At 34.8% G+C, this 21,993-nt stretch overlaps 1 protein-coding gene across 20 annotated transcripts in view; it reads right to left on the bottom strand.

Annotated features, from left to right (window-relative positions):
- Window positions 1-21,993, bottom strand: part of scrib (scribble) — a 696,032-nt gene that overhangs the window by 57,245 nt on the left and 616,794 nt on the right. For 17 of the 20 annotated variants that reach the window (XM_067760306.1, XM_067760307.1, XM_067760302.1 and 14 more), the window contains one exon: window positions 724-10,165. The exons of 1 other annotated variant lie outside the window; for it this stretch is intronic. In XM_067760306.1, coding sequence (XP_067616407.1) covers window positions 8,039-10,165 — 2,127 coding nt within the window. In that variant the 3' untranslated portion in view covers window positions 724-8,038. Of the gene's footprint in view, window positions 1-723; window positions 10,166-21,993 lie in introns of those variants that run through there. 2 more of the 20 variants (XM_067760316.1, XM_067760321.1) reach the window with 1 other exon arrangement.

Here is a 21,993-nt window from a genome sequence, read left to right as displayed (position 1 = left end):
GCGGTTCACATTCTCTGCGAATACTTCGCTCTGTAAAGGCAAATACTCTTCCATTTATGTGGCGCGCCCCTAACCGCATCATGATATGGAGTAAAAAACCGGAAGAGGTTCAGCAAAGGCCTTTATATAAGTACAACTGTTTGGCATATACAGATTCACAGAAGATGTACGTATGTATTCGCACATGTTTCTATTGAAATTTGCATCTATCACAGAGTCTTAAATAAAATGGTGGTTAGGTTAGATTGAACTGGCGGGTCCATGAAGACCTCACATAGACTGAATGAGTCCGCAGTGTAACCAGAACTTTACTTAATGACCAAACTGAAAACCCCTATCAAAAACCAGGACCTATGTTACAAACTAACTGCGTCCTTTTAGCAAATACTAGAAGTCTTCTATGCCCTATGCCACTTGCTGCTTCTAGAGTTGACAGATGTATCACTTCTTATAGCTGGAATCTTAGCCTAGCAAGCGCAGGGCAAGAGCACAAAACCTGCTCGATCGTTTCCAAGCCTAATTTAAAGGCATGTGACGCCAGAAGGCAGTTTCCAGTCAGAATACCCGTCATGAGTCTGCAGTCCTCTCTTTTTAATGATAGAAAAATGGTGGTATTTGTTTTAAAAAATATACCAATCAGTAATTTGCTCAAATATATTTTTATAGGCATGTCGTTAACAAGTATTTTACTTACCTTCATCCTAAACAAAAACCATTTACATATTTTTTTGTTTAAATAAAAGTGATGAAAATTTTATTACATTCAAATTCAGTTAGCTACTATAAAATATATTCCTTTGCAATATTTTCTCTTTGTTTTTGCTGTTTTTTTTTTTTTGTTATTCAAAGATCTTATAAAATTTTTTCTTTACAAATTTAACATTGTTGCATTCATGGGATCAACATCCTGAACGAAAGGACATGCACATAAATATGATATTACAATTTTATTGTATTTTGTATCCATATGGACGTTATTGTACAACTGCTTATGTGTTTGTATGTATTAATGCAGGTATATATGTACGTATTTATATATATTTAGTATGCTCTTTCAATTCGACTTATGGATTTATATGAAGGTTTATGTATGTATATTTGTTTTTGTATACTAACATCAAGGACATATTGATCTTGCTTTATTAGTTGTGCATTGTATCCATATTTATTTATATTTATTGCAAAAAATCATTACACAAAGTGGCCACGACATTGTAATAGAATTGAATTTAACTGTTTTTATCAATAAACATACATACATAAAATTAAAAATAGATATGTTGGTATGTATGTGGTATATACGTGGACAGAGCAATTAAACAATACGAATATATATTTTTATACCTACTTACAAATGTACTCAAAGGTATTCTTGTAAACTGACATACATATGTACACATTTTATGTATGTAAATAAAAATAAAAATAATATATATATATATATATATATATATATATATATGTACGTATATATATATATGTACGTAAATGTAACTTAATTAAGCTTATGGGAAATACAATAAGTTTTCACTTATCATTATATTATTTCCAAAAATTTAGCTACAGTCATGTGAAATAAAATATGCATATGAACGAAGCTATGAATGAAAATGCTCAATAAAATTACAAAAAAAAAATTATGTCTACTAGAACGATTTCCAACATTCCTTGTATAGTTTTTTAATTGAAATTTACTAAATTTTGTCCAAAAAAATTGTCTTAAGACTTTGTTAGACTACTAAAAATTTGTACCGCATTTTTTTCTATTCAGTTCTTATTTATTCTGAACAGTTGGCTTTTTCGGAGGAATAGCCACATTTTAAAATTTTTATAATAATCTGTGCCATCGTTCCTGTTTTATTTCACATCACTGTACATAAACATAATTTTTTATCAATTAATTGACGGAATGATAAAAGTACATTTTATTCGAAATCTACTCCTCGTACGCGTAGTTATTACCCCCTAACCCAGGCATGCTTAACCAACGAACCGATATCATTTCGTTACGATAATTAACGTTAATAAACGAAACAAAGTCATTTCGTTTCGTTTATTAACGTTAAGAAAGTCAAATTAACGAAATTATTTCGTTTCGTTTTCTGCCATATCAAAACGAAATCAAATCGTTTATGTTGATTATTAATTTCAAACTATGCTGGCAAAGCTGATTGATGGCGGAGTCATTAAAGGTGAAAGCATTAGCCAATCTGATTGCAACTTTTCTCATGAATTTTGACAGTACGAACATTTCTCAGAGTATTTTGGACATTACCACCAACGAATTACACAAATAAATTACATGGAGTTTGTGTGTGTATGTCCGCTCGCCGTTACCACCTTACAGCTTCAACATGGCTATAGCATTGCCAGCACAATTCAAACATAAAGTATCACGTTTTTGTTAACGTTTTTAACGTTAACGAAAGCTTTTCGTTTCGGTTAAAAACGAGATACAATTTATCTTGATAATTTCTTTATCGATAATATTTCGAAGGGTTTCAACGGAAACGGTGGAAATTTTTTGATAAACGATTAGCTTAACGTTAAGGTGCACCCCTGCCCTAACCTCATTAAATTTTTTTGCAAAACTTAAATTTTTTCACCGAAATTATTCGATTTTTTTTTTTTTTAATTCCACTACAAACCAAGTAACAGCGAAATCAAATCACCTACCGTTTAGATGAATGTTGACCACACTTTTTTTACAGGAAAATAATTCAACATCTTAAAGAAAATCATTGTATGCTTAAATTTGTATTTCGTAAGTTTTTTAAACTCAAGGAAACTATTAAAGTTACAAAAAGGTCAAGGTAAATTTCAATGTGCTTTGAAAAAAAAAAAACACCTCAATATTCAGTTGAAATTTTGTGTCAGCTCAATTTTTAGATAATACCTCTAACCAGTCTTAAAGGAACGCGATAGCTTCTTAATGGTTTACGTTATCTCAAAGATACACATTTCTCAACTTTAAAAAAATTACTTTGAATATTTGAAGAGAAAAGGGACAATTTTAAAAATAGCACACAACTATTTTCAAAGAAATGTAGTAATAAATTGAGTAGCTATAAGAAATAACAGTTATTTGGGAAGTCTAGGTGTCGCATTTATGTAAACTTGACATATCGCACGTTTTATTGTAAACAGGGCTCGAATTACGTATTCCCAGATCGAAACGGTAATCGTATAAAAAAAGCATAATTTAAGACTTGTGGCAATTTCGAAAAACGTCAATAAAAAGGTTTATTTTGACAATTGAGTCAAGTGCGAGTGAAGGACTTTTTTACATTTCACCTTTTGTTTTAAATTGAGCTAATAAAAGCCTAAATTATTTAATATAATCTATAAAACCACGTTTAATTTAGAAAAGCAGCAAATATAAACGCCATTCGAACGACTTTTTGGGATCGAATAGAAGTTTGTGACGTTTACAATTAGTTGGCTACGTTCACTAAACTCATAATACCAAATGTCAACATAATCTTGTTAGTTGATAATCTGGCCTGTCTTAATATTTAAAAATATCAAAATTTTGAGTTTAATCAGTTCACAAAAGTATTATACAAAAATATCTTTTCCTAGGGAAAATTAGGCGTAATCATAGTTTTGAGTTAGAGCTTATTTCATTTAGAGTAGCACTAGAAAGATAGAGTTCACTGCATTTCTAAGTATACCATAGTCACTTAAGTAGCGAGCCCGAGAAAGAGCCAAGATTAAGCAAACTATCTTAAAATTTACTTAGCTTTCAAATGTGAAAAGGGCGAATGCAATTGAAAGTTTTAAAACCGAGTAGTGAAAAATTTGTGAATATATAATTTTTACATTTTTAAGCAGATCGTAATTATAAAATAAAAGTCACAACCCTTTTTTGACTTCCAAATAATCTATTTTAGAGATTTTGAGTTGCTGGTCTCGAATATGTAAAAAATATCTGTACTAAAAATATTTTAAAAGAAAAGTTTTAGTTGTTGTTGCTTTTATTTTTATTTTCGGCCTTTCAAAAGTTATATCAAGAAGAATTTCCGAGCTCTAGGCCACACATATATATTAGTAATAAAAATGCAACAAGGTGCATTCACAAGTCCCTGAAGATGATTTCTAATTGAAATCGAAATATCGACAAAATAAATAAATACAACATATATGGTATAATTAAGTGCATTCTTATTACTAATATATATGTGTGGCCTAGAGCTCGGAAATTCTTCTTGAAAAGTTTTAGGTGCAATTTATATGAGCGAAAATTCTTGAAAATTTATGCTACATTTGTAGTTAATTTAAAATTCTCTTGTATAAAAAGAACTGAAAGTGAAGTGAAAATTTCTGTTGTTATGACTTCTCTCTTTATATGTATATTTGAACTCAGCAACTCAATCAATATCTGCGGCCCACTGCCAAAAAGGTAGTTAAGTGTAGAAAGTGAAGTCAGAGAAATATGCAGTGCGAGTTTTACATTTGTTTTAACTAAATAAATAGTTTTATTTGGTACACAAAAAAATTTATGATTATTACCTATTAAATGACTTTATAGAGAGCCATTATCATGTGAATCTGGTACATAGTTCTTTTCGCAGTCCAAAATAAGACCCGAACTGCCTTCATGTCTTCTAAATTTGAAAGCAGTAAAATGAAATTTACCGCTATTTTATTCTTTTTTTCTTATAATAATTTGACTTACACTGCTTTTATGCTTTCACATCACTGTTACAGTAAAATTTTATTACAATGTTATTTTAATGTTTTATTATGAAATTTCTATTTATAACCAATTTTCAGAGAATAAAATCAGTAATACTTATTTTATACTGCTTCAATGCCTTGAAAATTAACTCACCGTTTTTTTTGGTTGGGATATTTGGTTTATTCGAAATATTAAACCAATTTTAAATCTGGTTTTATTTTGAAATTGGAATTTTTAATGGTAAATTTTTGAGTTAATGGTTATATTGGTGTCGCAGAATTTTCTCGACATCAAAATTCCTAAAAGCAGAAAGTTCACTTACTGCCTTTTTGCTGTGGATAGCAGTATAATAGGATTGATTTTAATTAAAACCAAGTACCTTTTACATGTGTAATACTTCTAAATTGCTACTACAGGCTGAGTACACTCATAAACATCAGAGTGCCGATATATTGTTTTTCAAATGTTTTTGTGTTTGTTTGCGATAAGGTAATGTACTTAATTTTAATTTTTTCTTGTCACACATACATTGCTACACTCACTGAAACTTTGTAGGCTGTCTTTTTTTGATTATGAACTCATTGCCAGCATATAATACTAGCAATATAGAAGTATTACATATACATATGCCAAATATAATATTTTTCAAACATGCTTGCGAATTTTTGTTTTGAAACTTTTCTCAAGTTGACAAATTTCATTTTGAGGCAAATTTTTACAATTTACCCCATAGAGCAGCAATTCGAATATTAATACCGAATTTTTCTCTAAATTATTAAAAATGCACCTTATTTTAGTCAAAGCTGACTAGCTAAATTTATTTACTGTAATGTTAAATGTGGTTCAAAAACTGGCCCTAACTCGACTATGACTAAGATATAGTAGGCATTTCTTTAAAGCAGGTCTAACTTATTAAGCACATACTTTAACCCGACTATGATAACACCCCGATAATTTTAAATCTGACTACTTACTAAGAAACGGCGAATCATTAGCGGGGGTCTTCAGAATAGTATACCTTGTTTCCAGCATACTAAAAAAATATTAGTTGAGACTGGTTAGAAATGTTATTAAAAAGATTTTTTCAAAAGATATACATATGTATGATTTCAATTCGATATATAAAGAAAATTAGAGCTAAATGTAAAGATGTATTTGAAAAACTTCGAGCATAGTAAATTCGTCGGCCTCTTGGTCGCTGTTTACACACGAATATTTTTGTTTCTGATACTCGTAACGTAATGAAGAGAGTGTGACGAGGAAATCGGACGAGCACCGAGTTTCTTGTGTTCGGCAACTTGCTTCGTGCTGTCTTTTTTCTTGTCAAACTCTTATTCAATTTATTAATACTAAAAAATTAGTATAGTAAGATATTAAAATCTTTTTTAGTACAAATTTAAATAAAACATTTTGATTATTGCATAGTATGGATCCAAATTTATAATATAAAGATAAGAAAAGAAAATAATAACGATTAAATAAATTTATTTAGATATTATTTTTTTAGAATGAACTTTTTATTGATTCTGATCACAGATATTTATAATTTTATTTGATATTTATTTGATACTCCGAAATAGAAGTTGCAGAAGTAGCAACAAAAGCAACAAAACTTTTTGTTTGTAAACAGCGACTTGTCAGAATTTTAATTGCTAGTTTTGTCGAGTTTAAATTAAAGTGGTCACTCGCTTAACCATTGAATGTTCTATATAATATTAAATTCTCGAATGCCAATATGAAAGAAACCCACGATGTTTACAGCGCATATAGGCAAATGTAAGAAAAATAAGGCAGCTCCAAGCGTCAGAGTGCTAGCAACGTTTCAAGCTTGTAAAATATATGGAAACAAAAATCGCCTCACGTCTAGCACTTCACATAGCAAGCACTCGGCCATCAACACTTTGGCTTCCTATTGCTTGCAAGATTGCGACGTCAAAACAACGTTTCAACCAAAATTGATCAGAATCGGATATGATGGATTTCTACCGAAGCAATAGAAGCGTAGAGAACCACCAACAGAAGAAATAGTGGGAAACAAAAAAAACATAAATCGCAAATAGGTAATTCACCACTGGGTAAATTTAACGTTAAATCATCAATTTTAACACTAAAGCACGTTCTTTTTTTTTAATATAAAAACAGCAATTAAACTTCGTTTTTTATAATCTTTAGGCAGGTAATGTTGTTAGTTACTTCTCGCCAGTTTGACACCTTACTTTGCTGTTCGTTGTTGGAGATTCTCTATAACTTCAAGTTTCTCCAATTCCCGCAATTTATCGGTGTGTAATGGAATAACCCATAATTATACGAGTGCGATATTTTATTTCGTGTTAATTTTCGTTCTTAATTTCGAATTTTGTCTAGCTAAAATTTTGCTCGTTACGGACGCTTTCTTATACATATCTTTCGTTTCTCAAAAATACCATGCAACGAGTCATACTCGTAATATGCCTCTACATCGGACACAATGGATTAGTGCAGCATTATTTTTTAACCTAAAATTGTCAAAACAAAAAAAATAAGCGTTTTTATGGGGCAACCAAAATGGGAAACAAAAAATTTTGAAATTATGTCGGTAGATACATACATATGTAGTACAATGAGCAAAAAAATATTTTATTTAACATAATTAAATGAAACTTTTCGCTTTTGAAAATTAAACAAACAATTTAGTACATAAATCGTTCACTTTTTTTTTTGGGACATTGAGTGTGCATATCTGAGTTATATTTTAAGAACCTACATATGTCGTTTGGATATCGTCATACATAAAGTAAATACATTAAAACATTAACATAGCGAAATAAATGAACTTTAAATTAGTTACAAATGATAAATGCAAATGCTGGTTAATTAAAAAATAAATATTTTATACTGGTGTTAATGTTTAAGTAAATATAATTAAAACTTTTAAATTTATTATAAAATAAAGAATCAGCATTCAATGCATAGGGCGCAACACACCATATGGTGGAAAAATACATGAATTTGAAAGTCGCAACTTATTATAGTCACTTGACGGTAACATGATATGGGTTACGTAACTCAGTGCAGATTTCTTTGCATACATATATGTAGTATATTTTGCACCCCGAGCTCCTGAACACTCACTTATGTACGTTATAATTACTCCTTATATATTTATTTTACACACACACTTTCCTCACTTCTTAGTTATTGCTCCAACGAGAAAAAAAAGAGTATTATTTATCATATTTATTATTCATGGTTCTAAACTACCATCTCTCAGATTCTTGTCCCTACATTGCACTTGCTTGTCGGCGCTTCATGTTCCTTGCAATGCCGTTGAGTCATGCTCGTGGCACATCTTTTTTATTGATTTTGTTTCTTATTAAATTATTTGCCATGTTTCCCTTTGCGTTTTTGTTTACTTTGTTGTTGGCCCTGCTTTTTACTACGGCTATTGTTCCCACTGCTGCTACTGGCACTTTCTGGAGAGCTGCCCTCTTTCTTTGTTGCTATCGATTTTTCAGTTGTCGTGTCTGTGCTTCTCGCTGCTCTGCCACTTTCGGATTGCAACGTTACGGGCCTAGGTATACCACTTTTTATCACATTTGATATTGTAGTTTTCGTCGTAGTGACAGTTCCGTCGGCATCAGTGGTCGTGGTTGTTATCACACTTTCTCCTGTTTGTTGATCAAATATCTGCTTCACATCTTCGCCGGCATGCAAGAGTTTATTAAAAATTTCCTCGCCGCTCTCTTCATGTTTCGACTCTGTATGTGCCTGCTCACTCTCAGCTTTGAGAATTGTTTCAGTTACAGTAGTTTTCTTGCTTCCGTCCTCGTCTATTATGGTTTTCGTTTCGATAGTTCGCACAACTTTTGGCTTCTGAGTTTGGATTAGGTCGATATCTTCTTTTGTTAGTTTTTCTGATTCTATAATTTTATCATCATCTGCCAAAAGGTTCTCAACAGACTTTCGTATTTGTTTTGTGATCTCTTCTAGTTTGCGTTGTTCAGCTTGTAACTTTTCTACAGTATGCTCAATGTCTTTATTATCAGCATTTTCTAGCGCAAAATTACTTGTACACGGGTTTTCTGCTGCGGGCATTTGCATGACCTGCTGCGCCTCTTTCATAGTTGTATATGTTTGAGATTTTTGCAGTTGGAGTGATGTTTCTATGTTGGGATTCTCAATTACTTGGCAATCATCGACAAAATTAATATTTACAGTATCCGCATCATCTTCCACCTCCTCATAGGAATCACTAGAATCGATGGATTCATCATCCTCTTCCTCCTCCTCTTCATCATCCTCGTCGTCTTCCTCAGCATCGCTTTCTTCTTCATCCATATCACCTGCCAACTTTTTGATAGTATTTCGATTACTGTCTCTCAACAGTTGCTGCAAAAGTCGTTCATTCCCATTGCAATCACTCACACCGCTTCCTTTAGCTCGGTTAACAGCCTTACTGCGCGCTAACGCATAGTCTACTGCATCACCTCCATCTTCGTCATCAGGTTCTCCGTAGGCAGGCTCCTGCTGTTCGTCATCAGCCTCTTCAAGACTTTTTTGTAAATTCAATTTTACTCGCTCATTCTCTAACAATTCAACTAAAACGTTTTTCATTTTTGCATTCAATGAAAGCTCTTCTTGCGGCTGATGTCGCAGCTGTACATTTTGGTACATAGCAGGTAAGACGAATGTACCACTACGTAGTACACCCGTTGCAGCTGTTGCGAATTGCTCAGTCTCATCGTCGTGCTCATCACCTTCAATTACATCGCTCCTTATGCCACTCTTCTTTGACCGCAATCCCACCTCTGTTTCATTGTCAAAAATTGGATATTCGATTTCGGTAGCCTTTCCCACCGCAATGTTTTTTACCTTACCTTCACCGGTTATCAATGGATTTACAACCTCCACAATAGTATGTGCTGCAGCTGTACTATGTGTGGAAGCTTCTATGGTCGTTGGCATAAGAGTTCTTGGTGGAACAGCAGGCCCTGTTACAACAACTTCCTTGGCCTCTGTCTGATGTATTGTTATTGGCACAGGTTGCATACGTAACTTTGGTCTGGATGCCACACTGTCAATAGACGATGGGCCACACCTACCAAGATTATCCAAACCATCAAAAGGAGGGCATTCCTCATCGGTACGTAAGAATAGTTTATCATTATTGGCATGAACAGTTACTATAGAAGCAGCATCCTCCTCATCGTCTTCTTCATCTATATCGACTTCTTCATTTTCAACATTATCATCCTCGTCAACTGTGCCCAGTAACGTCTCGCTCAAAAGCTCTGGTTGCTCTTCATCTTCTAACGTTTCATCTGCAATAGCCGCACCTGCTTGAATTGTTGCGGCCTTTATAGTTGTAGAAACTTTGGCACATGATGAATGTATTAGAGGAGGGAGATGTGGGCTGCTGTATTTTACGTCTCTGCTATCTTCGCCTTCGTCATACTCGGGATCTTGCAACTCTAATGAGATTATCTTTTCCTGACAAGTTTCCACCTGAATAGAGTGGTAAGTAGATGGAGAAATGTTCGAACTCACTTTAAATAAATTTTTTATATATTAGATAAATGTATATAAATATGTATGTAGTTATATTTTTATACATATATATCTACCAGCCCAACTAACTTATTGTACATGCATTTATAATAAAATGTAAATAAGAATATATGTATATAAACCAGTAGTAAAGATACTAGTGGAAAGTGGTAGTATAATACATATAAATACATAACCCAGGAATATGTGAATGAAAATATATCAAAGGTAGTTAAAAGCGCAGCAAAATAAGTAGTTAAAGTTTTCTATGAAGAAAGTTATGTCCAAAGTACTTTTACGTATCTTAGTATACATATTGAAATAAAATATTAAAGTAAAGTAATACTAAAATTAAGTAACAGAAACCGTTTAAAAAGCATAAAGAACCAAATCTAAATTTGTATTTTATGAAATTCCAAGTAGGTACGCTCCGCTTCTATTCTATAAGGAGCATATTTTGATTGTTGGTATTAACACCTTTTCTTTATAAATTTTGCATGGATCAAAAATTAGTCATAACCCTATTCCTAGTTTTAAAAGTTAGTTATTGAGGGCTAATTTCTAGTTTAAGAGGACAGTTTTTATTCGAAACTTCGCAGCTTATGTTTAGAACACAATTTTAATTGGAAAGTAACAAAAAATCTCGGAATTTTTTACACAAAAAGCCAAAAAATATTCAAAAAATCTAAGAAAAGAAACTTCTATACACTTCTAGGCTTAAAACAAATGCCAGAAGTGTGAACTCGTTGCGGAAAATTTTAAAATAAAAGATTTTATTTGTGAAAAGTGATGCAAGTCATAGATTCTTTTTCGAAATATTTTGAAATACATATGAGCTGTTGAGATATGTTTTGTTACACATATCTGATAGCTAACTTAGTAGAAAACTCTCCTGTAATCAGGAGCACGTCGTTTCGATCCCTTGACACAGTGCACTAGATTTTTTGTTTAACAGAAAGTGTAGACTTCTCTGCTTTAAAATGGAAACCCAGTTCTGCGAACCTATTTTCACGAAAGCTGGTTTAATCCAAATTTTAAACCAAATTTCGTTTGGTCATATACATATTTAGTACGAAAAAGATTCAGATTTAGGCTCAAACTTTTATCCTTGAATGAGTATCGATTATTTTCCTTGAAACATTCAAAAGAGTACAAGCATCAAGTACACGAGAGAACAGCACTTTACATGATCTAACCAGTTTTTAAAAATAAATTAGAACTATAAATACCGATAATCGAAATATACCGTTATTCAAGCATTTTCAATGTAGAGCTACATACATAAGTTAAGACGATTTATAGGTTTCTATATTTTAATATTTCTGCCTTTAAAATGATTATACCGCGCATATGAGTGCAGCAATATATTGTAACGAATTTGTTGCAAATCCTCTTATTTTCCCTTTTGCTAGGTTCGTATCGCTAAACTGTTGAATAACTAACTCCAATATTGAATAATGGAAAAATGGCCTTTATTAAAATACTTCACAATAACACTCAAACTGTGCAACGAATAGCTTAATAACCAAACTGATAGCTTAAGTGAAACTGACTTTGAAAATAATACTGCTATTGCTCGCTAGATATCGTCTTAATCGAAACTCAAATCAAACTGAATTACAGCGCCTCTACATCTGTCGCCTTTTATACTCTTTGGTTTCCTCGTTCGCATTTTTCTAGAATCTACTAGCATTGTCCATGAGCTCTCAAACTTCTCAGCTATAACTAAAATTGCCCAATTTTATACATCTTTTAGGCGCTTCCAGAATCTACTAGTCCAGTAGCTCTCAAACTTCTCAGATATATGCATGTGTTAGTGCATTGACTCTCCGCTGCTCGTATACGTACATGGTACATATATGTAGACGCAGTTATTGTTTCGTTTATGTAGATACATAATGATTGAATTATTGATGTGCATTTTTGTAGTTTACAGTCTCTCGCGCACACATAGACGTATAAGTAAATGCATCTGTGTGTGACATCTCTCGGCTGCCTTATATATGTGTATACATGATTTGATTATTGACGTAAATATCGCTTAGCATGGCCTTAGTGATGGTATAGCTTAGTGATGCTAATATCCGTGACAATATGTAGATATGTATGTGAATATGGAGAATTTATGTAAATTAATAAAAGCAATCTAGCAACACAATTATACAGTTGTTTATTTATTTATATGTTAGATTATTTTGTGCTCTATTTATTTGGGCAGTATTTCAAATCTTAACTCTTTGGGAAGAACATCTGGCTATTATTGAAATTCAGGAAACTTTGTCACTTTCATCCTTCGAAGATCAAACATTAATAGATTTTTAACTGAAACAAAAATCTGGGCCAGAAATAGAGTTATAATTCGTCACAGTTAATTTTTGTCGGCCACCGTGGTGTGATGGTAGCGTGCTCCGCCTATCACACCGTATGCCCTGGGTTCAACTCCCGGGCAAAGCAACATCAAAATTTTAGAAATAAGATTTTTCAATTAGAAGAAAATTTTTCTAAGCGGGGTCGTCCCTCGGCAGTGTCTGGCAAGCGCTCCGATTGTATTTCTGCCATGAAAAGCTCTCAGTGAAAACTCATCTGCTTTGCAGATGCCGTTCGGAGTCGGCATAAAACATGTAGGTCCCGTCCGGCCAATTTGTAGGGACAAATCAAGAGGAGCACGACGCAAATTGGAAGAGAAGCTCGGCCTTAGATCTCTTCGGAGGTTATCGCGCCTTACATTTATTTTTTTATTTTATGTTAAGGTTGGATTGTAATTTTGAACCCAAAACAATGTGCAATGTGGTCAGACTTATCGTTTTAGTTTTACTGATTTCAATTTTGCAACATATTTTTAGGCGCTACGTTCTTTCAAACCGTTCATTGAGTTGTGAACTAATAGGAATATTTCCCAGTGAAACACTAATAATAACAGGCAAAAAAAAAGTTTTACCTGCACACTTATGGCCGAGACACAATGAAGTTTCTCATATATCTAGATGCGTTCAACGCAATCTTATGCATGCCAGTAGCATCGCCACAATCACGAAAGATGTTGCTTTTGTAAATATGAAGGAGCTTCATATTGGCAATTGAAAGTTGAGATATTTCTATGCAGACTCAAAAAATTAAACATAATTTGTATAACAACTAGAATCGGTAAGAGATTTTAGGCCGAACTTCTCTTCCAATTTGCCTCGTGCTCCTTTTAATTTTTCCTACAAATTGGCGGGACGGGACCTACTTGTTTTATGTCGACTCCGTACGGCAATGCAGATGAGTTTTGACTGAGAAGCTTTCCATGGCAGAGATACACTCGGAGTGCTTGCCAAATACTGCCGACGGGCGACCCCGCTTTGAAAAATTTTCTTCTAATTGAAAAATCTTGTTGCTAAAATTTTGATGTTGCTTTGCCCGGGCGTGAACCCAGGATCTTGGGTGTGGTAGGCGGCCGACACTAAATCATCTGATAAGCAACTCGAATAGCCCCAATTGAGCCTTCATAGCGTAATCTGAACTTGAACTCCTGTGCCAGGCGCTTTAACCGTCTACAATTGAGACCAAAATGTATATGCGATATCAAAATAATAAGTCTTAATTCTTTGAGTTCCTTTGAAAAATTTTTAATCCTTTTAACGGGTCAAAAACTTATATGTGGTATTTTGATCTTTGTGTTACTGTTTGATTTAGAGGAACCACCCTAATGTACGTACTTAAATTTTTACATGTACATAAACATATTAGTATTTTGATGGGAAAAAGATTTTATCGAGAGCGAGACGTTCTCTTGTTTTTAAACGGGCAACTAATAGCAGTAGATCTGCTGCATTTTGATACGAGAGAAGAATTTTTATTCGAGCTCTAGGCCATACATAATAAGCAACAACATTAAGGCCGGTAATAACTACAAACGAAACAACGAAAGAAGAATAGAAAAACTAGGCTGTTGATACATAAACTTAATAGCAAAGGTAGTAAGTATCCTTAGTCGTGCATTTTCTCAGAGCGGAAAAAGAGATCCCATTTTTATGACCACGACTGCAAACAACACACAACTTGGAGCATCCTAATGTGGAAAGAAAATGTTTTTTAATCTGCTCGTTCATATGAACTTTGGAACCAAGGCTTTTGTTGCGGCGGCGAATGCAACTGATTATCAGCACGAAAATATTAAGAACACGTTACAAGTTGTTTATATTAAAGCGTCGGTTTTAATATCTGTCAAATATTTATATTAATTACAAAAATCCAATTTTAAAACAATTAATTTCCTTTGTACTTACTTCTTCGTGCTTCCTCTTTAGTAATTCGTGAAAAGTGAAGGTCGAAGAAGCCGTTATAGCCAAATTTTTAGAATTCAGTCTCTATACTTAAACAGGGTTGTATTACAAAGTAGGAAAGTTACAAAAAATTATTTCATATGCTTAAGCCACGTAATCATTTCGAACATCCCGCCCCCCGTGAACCGAAAGAGCGTTTGTTTTATACATTGCAAAATTCGCCATTGCTTTCTCAAACATGTTTCTTGAGAATCTGCTGAAGTTTGTATATAGCTTTGTCCACCCAGAATGAAATGATTAGGCGTTAATGGATCATCGTCAATACTTTCCAGAGGCAAATGCGTAAGCGGACGAGAGTTTATTAAATTTTCGGCATCAATTAGTAGACTGTGCAGCGTTTCAATCTGGGTTTCTTTAGTATCTTTAGCAGTGATCTTTAATGGTTGTGGAAACGTTTCGATATTATTTTGGACTAAAGAACGGAACCTTTTAACCGCATATCGGACCCAGGTCATGACTCTTAGAAATTTCTAGAAATTCGAAAATTTAGAAAAAGGTATAACGTCATCATCTAATTTAATTGAGTATATAAAATTTGTTCTCATCTCGATGTCGTTTTTGCACACTTTAATCGCAGCCGGACGCATTGGCCATTTGTCTTCGTGCTCTTTCAAAAATTCAGGTCCACTAATCCACTTACTACTTTCAACAAACATCTTGTTAAACTTTGGTCGCGTTGCGTCATCAGCTGGGTTCAAAGTACCAGGAACCCAGTGCCATTGCGAAACATTTGATGCATTAAGAACTTCTGAAATGCGATTGCCCACAAATTGTTTGTATTGGCGCGCTTCAGACCGAATCCACTGAATGACTGTTTTTGAGTCCGACCAAAATATTGTTGTTTCTGGTACAACCGTATGACTATCATGGATTGCTTTGCTCAAACGCGTTCCTAGCACCGCAGCTTGTAACTCTAGTCTGGGAATTGACATTGGCTTTAAAGGACTGCACCGACACTTGGCTGCGACAAAAGTTACACTAATATTATCAGCATGGCATATGCGGAAGTATGCAGCAGCCGCAAAGGCTAGCTCATTCGCATCTACAAATATATGTAACTGCACTTTAGTAACCGGATCTTTGAATACGCTGTCATAACACCGAGGAATGTTGAATTGTTTTAGCTGGTCAAGCATAGCATACCACTCGTACCATTTTTCATAAATGTCGTCCGGTATGGCATCGTGCCAACCTATATTTAGTCGCCACAATCGTTGCAATAAAATTTTTGGTGCGAGCGTAACATTTGCCAAAAAACCGAAAGGATCAAATATCGACATAGCTATTCCTAGTACTTCTGCCTTCGTTGGCCGCCGACTACCATTCAAAACTGGCTTCGGTATTCTTGCAAAGGTTAAATTAAAAGAGAATACATCACGCTTTGCATCCCAATGCATTCCAAGGACCTTTTCGTATTCGGAATATGTATTACACAAATTTTTAGAGTTACATTGGCGTAAAAGTGATTTATCAATAGATTGGAGCAGCACCTCAGAGTTGGAAACGAAACCCCTTAACTCAAAACCTGCTTTGCTGTGAATTTCAATCACCTTTTTCGTCGTGCTTATACCTTTTTCAATATTAGAGAAACTATCTACATAGTCATCCACATAGTGGCGATTGATAATGGCCTCGACTGCTCGTGGATTTTCGTTTTGAAAAGTCAGCGCATTTATATTTTTTAAGTATTGCGCTGAACATGGAGAGCAAATAGAGCCAAAAATCATAGCTCGCATAACGTAAACATCAGGTTTTTTGTTTACATTGCCCCCACGCCAAAGAAACCGCTGGGAATGTTGGTCTGCCTCGCGAATATTTATGCGCTGAAACATTTCCCTAATGTCGCCACATATAGCTATTTTACCTTCCCGGAATTTAAATAATATTGACTGCAATGGTATCGGCTGATATTCGGCGGGGCCCTTCATAAGTGCAGAATTCAATGACGTATTGTCAACCTTAGCTGCAGCGTCGAAAACTAATCGTGGTTTATTTGCTTTATTTACATTGTAAACAGCGCAATGGGGTAAATACCATATACGCGGATTTGGCAGTTTCGTTTCAACTTCAGATAATTTTCGGGCATATCCCTTTTCCAAATATTCATTTATCTTCCCTTTATACCATTCTGAGTAATTCGTATCGCGTGCCATTTTTTGTTCGACCAGCTGAAGTCGCTTTAATGCCACCTCATAACTTTCTGGCATGACTACTTTATTACTGTGCCACAAGGTCCGTTTCGTACCTATCACCTATTAATTTAGTTGTGCTGCGTAAAATGTGATCTGCTTTAATATCTGCATCGGACTTTATTGGCGCTAGCTTTGTGTTGAACCCTTCAAGTGAAAAATAATCGTCCACTTGCTTTTGCAACTCTTTAATATCGTTATCATCTATGTGTACGTGACACACCGTAGCGTTATCGGTATTATATTCATCAGAACCAAACAACACCAACCCCAGTTTAGTTTTATGAACTGTGAACCCATCGTTAAAGTTTTCTACTTTCAAAGGCCTAATGAGATTGGTGTGCGGCATTCCAATTAAAATTTTTGGGGCTGCGTCAACGTAACTCTCAATTGGAATATCTCTTATTGACTCATTAAATTGCTTAAAGCTGTCTACGCATAACGTTTGTGGTGGCAAAAACAATTTCTTTGTAGTTCGCACACCTTTCATATAGAACTTACCTTCACCGTTATTGGTAGCTAAGATTTCCAAGTTTACACGTTTAGAAATCTCGCTTGTTGTCTGATTATCAAACCATTTTTAGCGTAAATCCTTCGCGCCAGTTAGACCAATTTTACTTGCTACATCTTTTTCTAATAATGTGACTTTTGCTCCATCATCGATGAAAGATATGACTTGCATGCTTCCTCTTGGCCAATGCAATTCCACAGGCAGAAATTTGAGAAAGGTTCTGTTTATGTTTTTGTTTGTACGCTCTCCTTCAGATTGTTTAAACTAACTATTGTTGTTGTTGCTGTAAATATTTACATTAGCAACAGATGTTTCAGCTGAGGTGGGGCTGCCAATATTATCGTTCTGATTGTTAAGCAGTCTATTATGGTACTTTTGGCACGATGATATACACACGCGCGACGTCGTAAACAGTTGTGAACGCTATGTCCCTCAGAAAGGCAACAAAAACATAAACGATTCTTCTTCACAAATTCCCAACGCTCATTATAATTTGATTCTTTAAATTTTTCGCATCGATATAATTTATGGTTGTCATTACACAAAATGCATTTACTCTTTTCTTCCGATATGGCTAGCACAGTTTTTACAGATTTATTACCTTTATTCACCAGCTGATCGGATTTGATATTTGATGTGTTCAACTCAGTTGCTTTAACAACAAACATTGAAATTTGTTGCAACCATAAACTAAATTCGCTAACAGTGGGGTACGGCTTATTTATCATAAATGTGTGACGTGCCCACTCTTCTCGCTTATAAATTGGTAATTTACTTACCAATTCGTCCAGCAGTGTTGGGTTAGAAAGGTGAGGTAGAGCACCAGCGTTTTCCAGGAATGCGACTAAATTTGTTACCATTGCAGATAAGTTGACAATTTCATGCACCTTACCACTTGTGATAGAAGGGAATGATCTAGCTTTGGCTAGTTGACTACGAATAAGCACCTCCGGTCTTCCAAAATTAAATTCGAACGATGAAATTAAGGTATTCACGCTTGAGGGATGAATTAAAAGCGATTCGACTTTAGACCTGGCGTCTCCCTTTAGGGATTTCTGCAATCTAAGTAGATTTTCAACATTAGTGTACGAAAACATGTTAGTGGTTTCTCGAAAAGCAACAATAAACATTGGCCACTCCTCTGGCGAACCAGAGAACTGTGGCAAATCTTGAAGTTTGCGGTTGTAGGCTGGCATCAGCATTTGTGTCTGGCTATTTTGTATAGGTGACGAAAGTGGTGCATTTAACGATGCACCAGCTATGGGATAAATGTATGAAAAGTTGTACGGCTGCAAATTTGTAGGATGGCTTCCTGTGATGTAGTTTCTTTGCGGAGCGTAGTGTGACGCTACAATAGGTGATTGCTGTTCCGATGATACGATGTTATTGTTGTTCCATGAATGGGCATGAAAAACGCTGTTAGAAGTGGTGGTAGATATTTGTGCAGTGTTGGCGGCTGTAGCTGTAATGTGCTGTGATGTAAGGGCTGGGTAACCAGCGGCAGCAGATGAGATTTCTGGTGATGTGCGGATTGGATAATTCGCAGCAGTGTGTGACAGTGTATATACTGGACATGAGGCGGCGGTGGCCAATATGGTGGCTGAACAGTAGGCGGCAGTAGAGGCATTTGCATAAATTTTTGTCGTGTTATTAACAGATGATTCAGATGAAGATTCGCAAGGCATATTATTTGCGGTTGTTGACGAAGCGAACGTTTTCATCAAGTTTAGTCTGTCTCTTTCGGACGCTTCCAAGGACAGTTGCAATTTGTGGACTTGTTCCTGAAGATTGCTGATTGTGTAACCTTGAATGACAGTACAATCAGCCTCGCTATCGCTAGATGAATCATTATTCGATTTTGGCATTTTCGGCGACGTGGCGTAATTTCTTAAATTATAGCGTCTCATGTACAAACTTAAAATGGCGATTTTCTTCACATCGATTCGTGGAAGAAATATTAAAATAATGTTGCGGCGGCGAATGCAGCTGATTATCAGCACGAAAATATTAAGAACACGTTACAAGTTGTTTATATTAAAGCGCCGGTTTTAATATCTGTCAAATATTTATATTAATTACAAAAATCCAATTTTAAAACAATTAATTTCCTTTGTACTTCTTCGTGCTTCCTCTTTAGCAATTCGTGAAAAGTGAAGCTCGAAGAAGCCGTTATAGCCAAATTTTTAGAATTCAGTCTCTATACTTAAACAGGGTTGTATTACAAAGTAGGAAAGTTACAAAAAATTATTTCATATGCTTAAGCCACGTATCCATTTCTAACAGCTTTCAAGGTGATTGTGGGCCCTGAATTATTTAATGCATTGTGTATGCAGGCAACGTCTTGTGAAAATGGACGCAGCCCCAACGGGTAAAAGTAAATTCTTACTTACGAATGTATAAGCAAATATATAAGTGAGTAGCATCAGGGGTTTTCAAACTGTTTCAATGTAGTAGACGGATTCTCGCTTCGAAGTTTTTCTTTGCACAAGTACGCTCGAGTAATTCTCAAATTACTGGCGAAAGGCGACCTCTCTTAGAAAAATGTTTTTCTCATTGAAAAAACTGGTTTGCTGGGCTTGGGGCCCTTTGGAGCGTTAGGCGGGGACAAAAAAATTAAAACATCTTTATTCCAAAAAAAAATATTGTTGTCCGGAAAACTTTCGAAATTTTCGAAATTCAGTTCTTAAATATTAGTTTTTTTATTTCCAATGCTGAAAAGTTTATGCAAACACTTTGGCATGGGCCGCCAATACTGCAATTTTGTCTAATTGAAGATCCACTACAAAATCACCAAGGTTAGGGAGTAACGCGCTTGCGCGAGTACCTTAAATAAAAGATAGTTTTTTTTATTCGAATGATAACTAAACAAGAAAATGAACACTTGTTTTCTTGCAGTTAACATCATAAATATATTTTGTTGCTTTATATGTATTTAAATGGCCAAATATTTTCTTCATTCCGCTCCATTCGACGAAAAAAAAAAATAAATGTAAGGCGCGATAACCTCGGAAGAGATCTAAGGCCGAGCTTCTCTTCCAATGTGCGTCGTGCTCCTCTTGATTTTCCCTACAAATTGGCCGGACGGGACCTACATGTTTTATGCCGACTCCGAACGGCATCTGCAAGGCAGATGAGTTTTCACTGAGAGCTTTTCATGGCAGAAATACACCCGGAGCGCTTGCCAAACACTGCCGAGGGGCGACCCCACTTAGAAAAATTTTCTTCTAATTGAAAAACCTTATTTCTAAAATTTTGATGTTGCTTTGCCCGGGGTGCGAACCCAGGGCATACGGTGTGATAGGCGGAGCACGCTACCATCGCACCACGGTGGCCGCCCTCATTTTATTACATTTATTTGCATTACATTTTATTATTTTAAAAAAGATTCAATTTAGTAGAACTGTACCACAAAAAATTATTTCCTTTACGCCCTTTAAAATAATGAGACAAATCAAATAACTTGAACGTATATTTTTTTTTTCTCGCGATTATCGTTAAAGAGCGCCGCGCCCCCACTTGGAACGCCACTGAAGTAGAGAATATAGAATATAAGAAGTAGCCTTCATTTAAAGTTTATCTAAATTGCATACAAGTTTAAGCCCAAAGTAACTTTGTACCCCCTCGAAACTAGTTGTTCAAAAAAAGTATGTGGGATGTCTTTCCACTCCCTATTTCCTTTGAATGTAGGTATATAATCAAACAGTGAAGTTTTATGTGACAATGGTATAATTGATGTTACAATCCTTCCCTCGGAATGCAAAACAATTTCAAATGTTGTTTCAACTGTGGGAAATGTAGACGTGGAAAATGTGGGGAACGTAACAATCTTATGGCGTTTCTTATGGCGCTCCACTTCTATATTTTTATTTCTCATAAATATTTTTATAATTTCTATGTCAAAATTTTAAAATCAAAGTTCAGCAAGAATATGTCTTTATATAAGGATACATTTTTCGCCGGTTTTGTCCATTTACATAAAAGAAATGCTTGAACATTTTTTATTTTTTTTTTTATCGTATGGCCAAAATTAATTATACTATATTCAAAGGTATCACTTTCAAATTTTGACCTCAATCGATTGGAATTTTGGTTATATTAATCATCAAAACAATCCCCCTATTGCGAGTGTAGATCGGAATAGAATCGACAATTTGCCGATTCCATTTTTTGCATTTAATATTATTACTATACAAATTAATCGCCAAATCTTTGGACCATTATAAACAGTTATTTTATACAATACAGATTTTGCTATTTTTTCAACTTTTCGATGTATATAACATAATTTGTATACATTATAAAGATAATCGATTATCGCTCAGCGGTCGACTATCTACTGCAATCGACACTCGCAATAGGTGGGTATGTTTTATTTTTTAATGTTTGGATTCTATAGTTGTTCAAAAGATTGGTGTCCACCGGGTGGGAATATTCTCAATTAATTTGTCCGTGGTATTAATATTTGAAGGAATGAGACTAAAAAACGTTAAATAAATTGACAAGGACCATGTCCTCCCCCCCCCCCCCCCTACAACCTGATTCCTTTTCTTGTCCGAGGTACCATCGGTACCGTTATCCTATTTCATTCAGTGCCAAACTCCCCATTGCGCAATAGCTATTATATTGTTTAGCCCAGGACTGACCATACGTGACCAAGAGTCACATCCTGCATAAGGTGCCGCAAGCTTCCTATTGTCGAATATGACGGATCTAGAGAGGACAATTGGACAAAACCCGTAATTTCGAGTGTTATTCGTACCG

This window comes from Eurosta solidaginis, chromosome 1 (assembly GCF_040869045.1).
Source record: "Eurosta solidaginis isolate ZX-2024a chromosome 1, ASM4086904v1, whole genome shotgun sequence".
NCBI classification, from domain to species: Eukaryota; Metazoa; Arthropoda; class Insecta; order Diptera; family Tephritidae; genus Eurosta; species Eurosta solidaginis.
This window is presented reverse-complemented; position numbering and strand designations above follow the sequence as displayed.